This window comes from Empidonax traillii, unplaced genomic scaffold (genome assembly GCF_003031625.1).
Source record: "Empidonax traillii isolate 1590-97213 ecotype Southwest subspecies unplaced genomic scaffold, ASM303162v1 scaffold516:size646513, whole genome shotgun sequence".
NCBI classification, from domain to species: Eukaryota; Metazoa; Chordata; class Aves; order Passeriformes; family Tyrannidae; genus Empidonax; species Empidonax traillii.
This window is the reverse complement of record NW_020955709.1, coordinates 377,619-390,079: the sequence shown is the minus strand read 5'-3', so window position 1 is coordinate 390,079 and position 12,461 is coordinate 377,619. Positions and strand designations below refer to the sequence as shown.

Below are 12,461 nucleotides of genomic sequence, written 5' to 3'. Positions count from 1 at the left end.
AACCTGCAGCAAGGTTCGATTGCCAGCGAGGCACCACGAGCTGCCAGGTGTCCCCTCCGTGCGGTGCTTTGGGAGGGCTCCACAGGGGACACCTTTGTGCTGCTCAGGCTGTGCTGGCTTTGCTGGCTGTGCCAGCGCTGTCCCTGTCCTTGGCTGGAGGGTGTCCTTGTGCCCACTGAGCTCTGTGGTTCTTTTTGGACCTCGTGGGGGCATCTCCACAGAGCATCGTGCCCACTGAGGGCAGGACCCCAAATTGTGCCTCGCAGGGCTGTGACAAGATGAGCTTTGGGGACATGGAGCACCTGTGGTCTGTCTGTAGGAGGTTGCTGAGGGAAGTGAATGGGAGCCCAGGAGCACATTCCCATGGCTCATGTCACATCCTGGGTCACTCTTTGTGATGAACTGTCTTCAGAGAGCGCCCAGGGGCTGCCATGGGGCTCCGTGCCCTCCCAGGGAAGGATCCCATGGGCTGGTGCTGGCTGGGTCAATGAGCAAAGCCCGTTCACGTCCCTGCCAGCATCTCCTGGCGCGACAGATGGGTCATGGGGGTGGGACAGGAGCCAGAAGGGAAGGGTGGACTCTGTCAATGATCCATGTGAGCTCTGTCTCTCCTTCCAGCACTGGCCACCAAACAGACCTATGTCAGCTACAGCAACCACGCCATTTAGCTCCAGGCCCAGAGGGACCGCGGGTGCCACGGCCGGGAGGCAGCAGAGCCGCTCCTGGCAGGACCCTGGAGGGGAGCAGGACGGGACGGGGAGGGACAGCCTGGGGAAACACTCCTGTGTCCACTGGGCATTGCTCCCGGGAAAATGGCCATCAACAGCAGCAAAAAATACATACAGGAACAACACGACTATTCCACGCCCACGGTGTCGATGCATGGCTCCCACGGGGGAGCGAACAGCAGAGCGGGGGGATGGAGTGCGGGGAAGAGGGGACGAACTTCGGCAAGTCTTTGGGTTTTTTTCTGTATTTTGGAAAGAAAAAAAAAAAAAAAAAGAGACCCAACATTTTCCCTTTTCTGGAATTTGTGAGATTGTTTGTGGTCGTGCAGAACCTTCTGTTTTCTCTTTCTTTTTTTTTTTTTAATCCTCCATTTTATTTTGTTGCTGTCTTCCTCCGTCCCTCTTCACTCTCTCCCCCATATCCTACCAAATTCTATATGTTGCAAAAAGGAAAAATAAATAAAAATACATAAAATTTACATAAAAAACAGACAACAAAATAAAATAAAATAAAACCTAGACTGTGTTCAAAGTGCTGATTTCTATAGGTGGTTCCTTAATGTATGTGATGACCATATGGATTGAAATACGTCTGCTTTATGTACTGACCAGTCAAAAAACAAAAACACACAAAAAAAAACAAAGTTCAGTGCCTGGATGTTTATGAATTATTCGATGACTGTGTAGAGCATGATCATTTTTATACAAGGAGATTTCTAATAAAAGACCCTGGTTTTGCACTCGGCGTTTGCTGTCTCTTGGTGACTTGGTTTCAGGAGGTGACTTGGTTTGGGCTGACAGGGAAGGTTTCGGGTGGCCAAGAGCTCTGGGAGAGCAGGGAGCGCGATGTCCTTCCTCTGCAGGCATTGCTGCTGCAGAGGGGTCCTTTGGGAGGGGATGGGGCAGGGAGAGGGGAGCTCAGCATGTCCCTGGCACGGGGCACTGGGGCACACTCTGCAGCCTGGGCCTCCCCAGTGCTCAGGGCTGGAGCAGACCCAGGGCTGATTCCTCCTCGTTCCCTCTTCCCCCAGGTGTGGGCTGAGGTGGGGAGATGGACCAGACGAAGGGATTTTCCAGAGATTTTCCGTTCAGGCTGTGCAGGGAAGTGGTGGAGTCACCATCCCCAGACAGATTTGTTTCAAGTTGTGCAGATGTGGCACTTGGGGACACGGTGGCCTTGGCAGTGCTGGGTTAATGGTTGGGCTGGATGATCCTAGAGGGCTCTTCCAGTCTGAAGGATCCTGTGATGCAGAGGCGGGGCCAGCTCCACTCTTCTCATCAGGAGCAATCTGGACTAATTAGGAGGTTTCCCATTAAGCAAAGCAGCTCTGCCTGCCTGGGGGGAGAGCACAGGCCTGTTTGTGAGGCACGTGGCTGTTCTGAGTCTTGGCTGTGCCTGTTTTGGGGCATTCTGGCGTGTTGGCTGCTGGTGTTTCTGTCCCAGGAGTGGGGATTCCCCTGTTGGAAAGGGGTGGCTCTGCTTGTTTGCTGCTGGGTGGGGAGAGGAGGGTCCAAGCTTGTCTGTTTGGGGAGGTGGGCAAAGGAGGCAGAGGGGGTGCTGCTGCCCACCCTGGTTGGGGTGGGTGCCTCCAGCTTTTGGACAAGCTGTGGTTTCAGGGGCTCAGTAAAAGCACTGGAGTTGGTGGTGACCTGGCCTTGGAGAGGGTGCTGGGATGGCTCCCCATCCCTGTGCATGTGTTCCCCTCGCCCGTTTGTGTTTTAATCACAGCTCTGCTCTTGCCTTGGGGGGCTGCCTGGGGAGGGGGGACCCCGGTGCCCTGAGCCCCCCAGGAGCTCCAGCCCATGATCGGTGCCCGAGGGAAAGGCTCCTGTTCCCTGCCTGTGCACGGGGGACAGAGCGGGGCTTGAAGGCAGGAGTTAAAAAAAGGAAAAAGCGTAATGAAAAGCTTGCAACTTTGATAAGATCATACTTGTCAAAAGAGCTTCTCTGGAGAAAAAACTGCTCCATTCCCAGCGCATCCATCACTGTCAGATCAGATGTGAGGCACTGCCTGGTTCAGAGGGCTCCCAGAAAACCCGAGCTGATGTCTGTGGTGCTGTTTCTAGCTCAGAGATACTGCTCTACTGGCTTTACAAGCAGCTTTCACCTGAGCTTTGCCTGATAATGAGATCCTACCTTAATTACAGCGTTCCTCTCCCTTCCCTGGCTGTGCCTGTGAGGAAGGATCTCTGAGCCTTCAGATGGGCCCGTTTTTCCCAGCCCAACCCTGCCCTGGCTGTCGCTGTCCCTGTGCTGCTGAAGGACCCGTGTCCCTCCCAGTGCTGGGCACGTTCCAGTGGATGCCATCACCCCCCAACACGGCACTGCATGATACAGTGCTGTTTAATTCCAAACACTTATTTGATTAGGAAAGCTAATTAAAAGGGAGCTGTCTATAAGCCATTGAGATGGATGGGGATCTAGCCAGGCCCTGGTGTGGATGCCTGGGGAGCTGGTGGATCCAGGGTCCAGTTTCTGCTTTGCTTAGTATTTTTGAGGGTAGTTCTGCCTGTGGCTGGGCAGAAGAGCAGAGCAGATGCTGATTCCTAGATATCAGATTCCTAGTTTTTGGTACTTTGTGTGTGTATTCTTTTAAATGAGGTGCCTGTTGTGAAATACGGGCTGTGATTTCTCCTCCTCGCCTCCCTTACGGATGAAAAGCACTTGTCTGATTTTCCCTGTATTTCTGTGAAGGGCTATTGAATTTAAACAGCAATAATTGCTTGAGTTCCCTGAGTGGTTGACCTGCACATTTTCCACTTTTTCTGGGAGTTTGAGAAGTGGGGAGAAAAACCTGGGCTGGTGCCAGCTCCTTCTGTTGCCTGCTCATGTCTCCCCTTGCCGGGAACTTTCTATTGTCCTTGGCTGCTGTTCCCAATCTGCAGCTCTTCTCCTGAGCTCCCTTTTCCAGTGACAAGTGGGAACTTTTGGGGTCCCAGGGCATGGCTGGGGGCTGGAGCGGGAGCTGTGTGTGGGCTCATCGCCCCGGCCCCGTGCGGAGCGACAGCAGCCTGGAACCAGTCATTAACTCTCTTCTGTGAGAGGCAAATTACAGACTTCAGTGGCATAATTAGGCCAACTCGATAGGAAATGGAAAAACAAGATAATTTCTCTGCGAATTTTCCAGTCTGCCAGCCACCTCGTGCCTTGCTTCCCATGTCTCGGGAAAAATCCCCCTCCTGCTCCTCGGGCCTGAGATCTCCTGTTGCAGCCGTGGCAAAGCTCCTTCATCAGCAGGTCTGGAGGAAGGGGATGGGAGCAGAGCGTGGCTTGCCCCTTGCTCCAGGACAGAGCTCCATCCAGCTCCTGTCCCACAGGGAAGGCAGAGCCTGAAGGTGCTGACTGTGCTGGGAGAGGAAGGGCAGGAGAGCTGAGCAGGTGCTGTGGTTCCATACAGGGGGGGGGACCAGCTCTGCAGGGAGTAACTGGGGCTCCTTTCTGTGCTCCAAAGCACTGGAGGAGCTGTGCTGAGCACATCAGGGATGTGATGGGTGAGGCCCCTGAGGGGAAGCAGCCAGCCCTGTGGGAAGGACCAGAGGCAGAAGGAGCCTGGTTTCTCCTTGTTGGAGCGATCCCTGTGGCTGGAGCCGTGGATGGAGGCATGTGGGGTGGACCCAAGGGTCTCTCCACAGCACCAGTGTTCTCTTGTAGGGCCCAGTGAGTCAATGGTGGCCTATGTTGAAATCTCACTTCAGTGGTGAAAGCTGCAATTAGCATTTAATGAAGCTTTTTGCTTTTATTTTTAGGTAACCTCCGATTCCCTGACTGTGTAATTTAGTCCTCCATTGCTTGGAGATAATTAAAGTATGTCACTATAATTTGCTTTTTTTAAAAGCCTGTAATTATGTTTTTATTGAGAATAAAAAAGGGGGGGAGGGGGAAATGAAAACAATGTTAGGGGAGGAGAAGTCTTTGGATGGGCAAGGGGACTTCTTCCAACTTGAAGGCTTTGGAGATCATTCCAGGATGCTGGGTAGGCTGGGGACAGGAAAGGGCTCCTGTGTTAGCATGGGAAATAGTGAGGTGAGATGTTCCATGTGGAGGGGTGAGAGCCTCAGGTCTCCTCAGCCCTGGCTGTGCTGGCACCTGTTCTAACTGCAGTGTAACTGGGGTGGGGGCTGCTTGAAGGACCAGCTCTGCTTCCTCTGCTGCCTTGCTTGTGGTCCTTACACATTATTCTCTTTTCAGTGCCCTGGGAGGGGGCAGCCCCCAACCATCAGACTCAGGTGTGGGGGCAGCCCAGGGTGGGCTGAGCCTGGGGCAGCACAGCCAAGGTCTCCTCCATGTGCCTCCCACTCCCAATGCCGCCCTGCCCAGCCTCCCAAACATCTGTGGGCACGCAGGGCTTCATCTTCAGCTGCAGCATCTGGTCTCTGTGACCAGACACGCTTTGCTGAAGCAGGGCTGAGCTGCTCTGCACAGCAACAAATTAACAGGGAGGAATTAAATGTCTCTTCCCAGGCCTGACAGGACTGTGCAGCCCTTGGGGGATGCTCCTCGCAGCTCAGGCTCTATTTGCATCTGTAAACGCTGCTGCTGGATGTCAAACAGCCCATGTCCCTCCAATCCCCCTGGCTCTGTCTGACGCTGAATGTGCCAGCCAGAGCATCCTGCCTGGCTCCTGGCCCTGGGCCAAGCGCTGCTCCCGGGCAGCCCAGTGAAACCACTGCCTGCAAACTGGTCTGGAATGGGAGCACGGCCGTGGCAGGAGGAGCTGCTCACCTGCAATTCACAGCCTGGAAATTGGCTGTCGGAGGGAAGTTGAATAACGAATAAATTCAAGATAATTGATTGGCCTGTGGCCAGTTCACAGCCAGAGAGAGCTGAAATGAGTTGGATTGTTGGCTTTTTCTTTAAGTTAGTCTCACTCAAAAATGTGAGCGCTAAGAGGTTGCATTTAGTTTAGAATATATTTAATTCATTAAAATGTTGATCTCTGCCGCAGAGTTCACATCTGATCCCAGGCTTTATTCCTTATCTAAATGCAAAGGTTTCTTGCCAGAAATACAAAGCAGAAAAGAAATCTTGGTGCTTAGGAAAGGTGACATGATGGAAGGAGCTGATGCTGGACTGCGCTCCACTGCGGGAACCTGCTGCGACTGGGGCTGACACCCCCCCCAGGTGTGATCCTGCTTTCCTTCTTCTCACACTGGGGTGCAGTGTTTAGGGTCTCAGTCCCACACTGCTCGACATGTCCTGGGTGGGGAGCCTGCAGCCACCCCCTCCTCAGGGCACTGGGATGCTGTGGAATTTGGTGCAGTCCCCTGCAAAACTTCCCTCTGGAGCTGCTGGCTCCTCAGGGAGCTGAGGCCAAAGTGACTCATGAAAGTCTCTGATGGAATAGTATGGGGTCAGGGATTTCTGTCCAAGTGTGTCCTCAGGCTGTGCATCCACCCCAAAGTGGGTGCTCCCCGGGTGTCTGAGTTGGATGCCGTTGGGGGTGGGCTCAGCCACCACTCCGCTCACAGCACGTTGTATCCCCCCCTTTGCTGTGCAGCAATCCCCCTCTCCAGCCCGGTGTCACTGCACCTTCCTCGAAGAGCCTTTGTGATCTGCAAGGGATGACAAAGGGAAGGAACAGCACTTAAAACCCACTAAAACCCACATGCCATCACCAGCTTTTGTAGTGGTTGCTATGGGAACCCCATACGTGCACCGGAAACGCTGGAGTATGCAAATGAGCTTCTTAATTAGTTCTCCTCAGCCTTTCATGCTCCTGGTGCAGCAATTTGATCATTAGATGAACATGCCACTTCATTATTGTCAGCTTAACCAAACACGAGCTGGGGTGACCTTTGGGGAGGGCAGGGTGTCCTGGGAGCTGGCTGTGATTGAGGGAAGATGGGGCTGGAGGCTGCCTGGAGCTGGGAGTCTTCTCCAGCAGCTTCTGTACTGGTGGGGGCTGCTGGTGTGGGCCGGGGGTGTGTGTGCATCTCCAGCCTGCCCAGTGCCAGGGTCCAGGACTGTGGCTGACAGATGTGCTGGTTGGCTCGAGCTGAAGGACTGAGCTCCTGTGAGGCACTGGTGGAGCAGAGTCTGGCTGGAAAGCCCCAGCTCTGAGCCCCCCAAGCCATGGAGCAGGCTGCAGTGTCCCCTGGCCCTGGGGGCTGGCAGCCTTGGCCGTGCCTGTCCTGCCAGGGGGCCGTGTGCGTGAGCTCTCGCTGTAAATGCTATGAGTTTTTCACCAAACAAGCTTCATTAATCGTCTAATAACCGGATTAATTAAGGACACTGAAAGTAAACAGCAAGAATGTAATTTGCCTCTGATTGCCATGTAATTGCAGGAGTATGGTCTTATTTGCATATGCAGAAAGTGTTGTTGACAGCAGTACTGGGACCAAGAGTACAATATTTGGAGGGCAAACGTGCCTTTGGGGTGGCCAGACCCCTTCAGCCATCACTCCTTTAGCCATGTTCTTCTCTGCCTTTGGTGCTGCCTGTCTGAGCTTTTCTCTGCCGTTCTCCAGCTTCTCCCCAATTAGCCAACCCTCCTGCTATTTGTGGAGCTTTCCGAGCTATTTGCTTAGGCAAACATTGATGTTCCAAATAGACTGACAGATCCGCTTGGGAACACTCCCCTGTGTCCTGGGAGACAGCAGAAATAGCTGAGCAGGAGCCCCTCTCTGTCAGGGCTGTCCTGTGAGGGGTTAGGACGAGTTCTCCCTTTGACCCTGCTTATGGGAGACGTGGGGATTGTGGTTGTACTTGGAAAAACGCCCTTGGCGAGTCCCAGAGAGCTTCCAGTGCCCCAAGAGGAGACAGGGACCAGCAGGTGAACTGGGGCACACAGAGTGGGAAGCAGATGCAGTGTGGACTGTGGGCAGAGCCAGGCACTGAATTCCAGTGTTGAGTCCCACACCGTCTTGCTTCTCTCGTGTCCTCCACCCCTCCTCAGCTGGTCTATTTTCTAGCAAAAGCAGACATCTGGATGGTGACTAATCTTCCAACTCTCTGCTTCCCATTAGCCCAGGGTGAGTTTTCTTCTTGCATTTGACCTTGTCAGCACCAGATCTGGGCTGCTCGAGGAACAGGAGTCCGTGGTGCTCTGCGAAGGTGACTACGTGCTCCCTCCATGCACGTGTGCACGTGCCCAAAGGGGAGAATTCGGAGGACTAATTCCATCCTGGAGAGCCCCAGGGTTGTGTTTTTCTCTCTCCCTGACAGACATGACTTGGTGGAAAGCTACAATGAGGAGGGACGTGACCTTTCAGGAGAGGCTCAGAGTATCTGTGGCAGCCAGGATTTTGAAGCGTGTCCATTTGTTTTCCTCACGATGGTGACGAGCTCTGCAGGCTCCAGCTGTTTCAGCCTGTCCTTTGCACATAGATGGACTTGGATTAAACCACTGTGCATTGCTGGCTCGAGACAGGCACCTGCTGCTCACTTGTGCATCTCCACACTCAGGCAGGATAAGAAGTGGCGAGTCCACTCTGAGCGATTGTTTTGGAAGAGAGCTGGCTGGCAGAATGGATGGGGGCCTGTCTGCCAGCAGAATGCTGGGGACCTGGGAAGAAAAATGGGGACTTGGGACCCCCCTGCCTGTCTGTGGGCATCCTTCCCATCAGCCCTTTGTTTCCTTGCAGTGTCTGAAGCTTTGGGGCCAGTTTCCCGTGGTTTGAAGTGCCGTACCTGTCCCCAGCAGCTGCCAAACTCCATTCATCACAGGCAGCATTTTGTTTTCCTCCTCTGGAAACTTGAAACATTTAGAAAGAAATCAAGTTTTCCCTTGAAATTCGGAGGGAGTGGGGTGGAAGGCAGGTAGCCTTCTGTTTATTTTGCACTGCCTTTCTGTGAGCTGCTGTAAGCAGCCTGTCATCAGATCTCCAGTGCAGCCATTGAGCAGCTCCCCAGGTGCTGCGCTTGGTTCCTTGCCACGCAAGGTCTCGTTAGAGGTGGTGTTTGTTTCTGGTTAGCCATGGACTCCCTTGGAACTTGAAGAGCAAGACAGGGAAATAGCAACGATTATGATTAGGGCTTTATTTTGAACTTGTAAAACCTCTCTCTCCCGCGGTGAACAACATCCTCGAGCGGCTGGAGGCTGCGCCCCTCCAGTGCTTCACAGTGAATTCTCCAGAGATAAACAAGGGAGGCAATCAGCCCCTCCTGAACGGCGAGGGGTGTGGGTGGTGGTACCTGCCGTGCCTTTGAGAGCTCCCCTGCTGTCAGTGTGCTTTCTTCAGGAGCTGAGGCCAATGTGAGGGCTCTGCCCCTGCCAGGTTTAAGCTGTATCCGAATGTCTCCAGATCCTCCCTACACTGACTTCCTCCTGGAGCGGTGTCACTGCTCCTGTCTGGGGTGAGCCAGTGCATCCCTGTTTGGAGAGTCAGCTACTCTCTCTCTGCATCTCAGCTCCTGGAAATAGAGTGTTTGGTGGGTCTTGAAACTTGTGAAGGTGAGTTGCTCTTTAAGGCTCAGCATCTTTCCCACAGATGCCTCTTCCCCCACATCTCTCCTTTCCTTGTGCATTGGAGTAGGTGGGAAGGAGCTGCAAGACCTTGACCTTGCACACCGTTTGGGGAACCTCAAAGGATGGATGTGCAGGCCCATTGCTGTGTCCTGGCTTGAGCAGTCTCTGACTTTGAGGACACTGAGATTCCAATTCAGCTCCAGCGTGTCCTTGGCACAAGCAATTACTCTTCCTCCGCCTCACTCTGAAATCCCTCTTGTTCCAAGTGGGCTTCTGTATTCCAGTGCTGTTTTTCAAGGCTGATGGGAAAGCTGCCTCTGCTCTGATTGTCAGTGCTGCTGCTTTTCTATTATTTTTCAGATGCCCTGTGTTTTTTGGAGGGAAAAAAAAAAGGCCCAAACCCTGCTTTGTGATTTTTCTCTTCTCTGTAATTAGATGTAGCAGGGATCAAAATATGTTGCATTGCACTGCAAGCTTCTCCAGGCAGATGTTTCATCACCAGAGGAGAGATGACTTCCTCATTTACATTTGGGGAAAATTAAAAGAGAGGAAAAAAGAAAAAGGCGAAGGGGAATGTTGGATTTCCTGTTGTGTGAATGCATCTTGCAAGGCTTCAGGAGAGTGACGTGTGAGGGAGGAACCAGGGCCAGGAGAGAGAGGGAGGGCAGATGTTTTTTACCCTGCTGGCATTCAGATCTTGAGTTGTGCATCCCCTGGTGTTTATTTTGCTGCAAAGCTCAGGGATGGTGGCTGGGACCCACCCCACTGCTTCCTTGGGGGAGGATTTTTAGCACAGGGAAGTCTGTTAGCTCCACATCTGGACTTTGTGGGTGCACAGAGCCCCTCAGCTGCTGCCACCCCTCTACAGCTCTTACAGAGGAGCTTTCAGAGCCGCTGGGGGGGTTGAAAAGGTGGCACCGAGTTCAATTTCTGTCCTTTGGCATCCACAGCTCTTTGGTGCTTGGTGCTTTGTATCGATGATCAGAATGGATTAATTGCCCAAATATGACCAGGAGAGGAAGGTGGAGCAGAGGAAAAGATGGGGAAAGGCCTGTAAGTGCCCATTGTTCAGGGATGCCAGCACCAAACACCAGCAGCTCTGGGGCAGAGAGTGGGGTTTGGCTGGGGAGAGGGTGAGCGAGCAGGGAGAGAACAACTCCCACGCTGGGAACACTGAGCTCAATTCCTCACACTCAGCTCAATAAAAGAGTCATCAAAAGTAAAAATGACAGCAATTCTGCAGTCAATATAATGTGGCTGCAGGTTAAATAAATAATGTTTGAATGATAATAATTGCAAAATGATACTATTTCATCTGCCACAAACATGTGGTTAAGCTCTCATTAGCTGAGGCTGGAGCTTTGCGGGAAGCAGAGGCTCTTTGAAAGCAGATCTTTGGATTATGCCTCTATAGAAATTCCTGGACTGCTTTTGCAAGTGTTTAATAATGCCTCTAAGTTTGCTCATGGGATTGAGAGGAGAACTGGAAGGGCTGGCACCCTAAAGTGAAGCTGGATTTGTATTTATTTATTTGAGGTCTGCTTGTTTAGGTTCTTGGAGCTTCTAAAAACAATAGGTTTATAATTAATGGACTATATTATAGTCCTTGAGCTCTGTAGGGAAAAAAATGAATTTATTTTCAGTGGCTTTTTTACATATAGACTTTTTTACTTATAGATATGTGTGTGCAGGCAAGTCCAGGCACATCTAGCAGAGTTTTCTCTGAACTTCAAGTTTAGTAAAAAACTGCTCTGTCCTTTCCCACCTCCTTCTTCCATCTCCATCCTGGAGCAATGCTGTCCATGCCCCCCAGAGATGGTGCTCAGCCCCAAATTGGGGAAACTGGTGTGCTCAGCACCTCGCCAGGCAGGGCTTATTTCAGACTTGGCTGCAGCATTGATCCTCACTTAACATAGTAATGAGAATCTGCTTCCCTAATCAGTGAGGGAAAAATCCTATTTTCCAGCGGCTGGAAGGGAATGAGCTTTGTTGAGCCGTGTTGGGTGTGTGCAGAGGGGGGAGCTGCCTTGGCTTCGCCTTGGTGGTCTCGGTGTGAATGGGGGCTCGTTGGAATCGCTCGGGTCGTGTGTCCTTCTGGCCGTGGCCACCCCATGTTTGGGGACAGCCTCCACCCTGCTGGTCCAGCTTGGCTTTCTGTGACGAAAACTCGCTCGCATCGCTCTTCGGAGCCCTTGGGGCAGTGGTGGCTTTCCAGCCACGCTGGGTCACAGAGATGCAGAGCAGGGGCTGTACCAGCCCAGCCTTGCACTCCTCTTGCTCATGCAGGAGGAAAAGCCGCGTTTCCCCTCTGTTCCTGGCCTGGCTCTCCCAACCCGCGGCCGCTCCTGCGTCCGTGGCTCCCCGGCCCTCACCGGACGGTCTGGCTGACGGCAAATTGTTTTTTGATGGCTGACTCGGTATAACTGAACTCAATTTGCCTTTCAAAAGCAGCTAATAGTCGCATTAAAAAATCCATTTTCACTTGTGATTGAATTTGACGGCGGCTCAATCAATAAGCGAATGGAGTGTTTCACACGCTGTACCGAGCGGGTGTCGCCATGGGAACGGTGTCAGAGCGGCTGTGAATCCCCCGAACACGGGTGTCACCCGCCGCTGTCACCCTGCCAGGGCTGCCCCAGGCAGGTGCCGTGGCAGCGAGGGAGGCCCTCCCAGCCCTCCTGGCAAGCGATGCTGGCAGGATTTCTTTCGTTTTCCTCCTCTTTGCCGCTGTTGGGTGGGATGAGTGCTTTGCTGGTGGCTGGTCGTGCCCAGCCTGACAGGGGGAAGCTGTGGTACCGTGGCTGGGCCTCCTGAGGGAGGTGGCCCTTCTGTGGCACTGAGGGAATGGCAGCTCTGGGATGTCCCTTTCCAGGTGTTTCCTTCCAGTGCCTCTCAGACTGGGGAGGAAGGTGGGAGAGGAAAGCTGGAGCAGCTCTGGGGCTGTAGTTGAGGGCAGCAGGGCTGGGAATGAGCTGTCCTGAGGGGCTGGTTCTTCTTAGGGGGAGAAATAATGAATTGAGGAAATGGATATATATGTATATATGTATATTTTAATAGGGTTCATCCACGTTTGATGAAAAATGAACGTGGCACTTTGCTTCATGACAATCAAGCTGTTTCCTTTCAGCTATTGTTTGCATTCCTCTTATCGTGGTGCAAAATGGGAATGAAACGGTTCAGTCGGGAACTCTGCAATTGAGATTTTTCTTTTTTTTTCAATTACTTCTTTTTTTTCCCTTCCAAAGCAGTTTTCTGGGAGATTTTAATTAGGAACTCTCCCTCTGCATGCTCCTCTGTCGAGGCAGGGAAGCCCACCCGCAGGTTG

General features: G+C 52.7%; 1 protein-coding gene across 2 annotated transcripts in view; it reads left to right on the top strand.

Moving 5' to 3' along the window:
• The window catches only part of GRM4 (glutamate metabotropic receptor 4), a 35,202-nt gene extending 34,464 nt beyond the window's left edge, over window positions 1–738 (top strand). For both annotated transcript variants that reach the window (XM_027896776.1, XM_027896777.1), the window contains exon 11: window positions 619–738. In XM_027896776.1, the coding sequence (XP_027752577.1) occupies window positions 619–668 (50 nt within the window). In that variant the 3' untranslated portion in view covers window positions 669–738. The remainder of the gene's footprint in view (window positions 1–618) is intronic.
• Window positions 739–12,461: the final 11,723 nt, after the last annotated feature.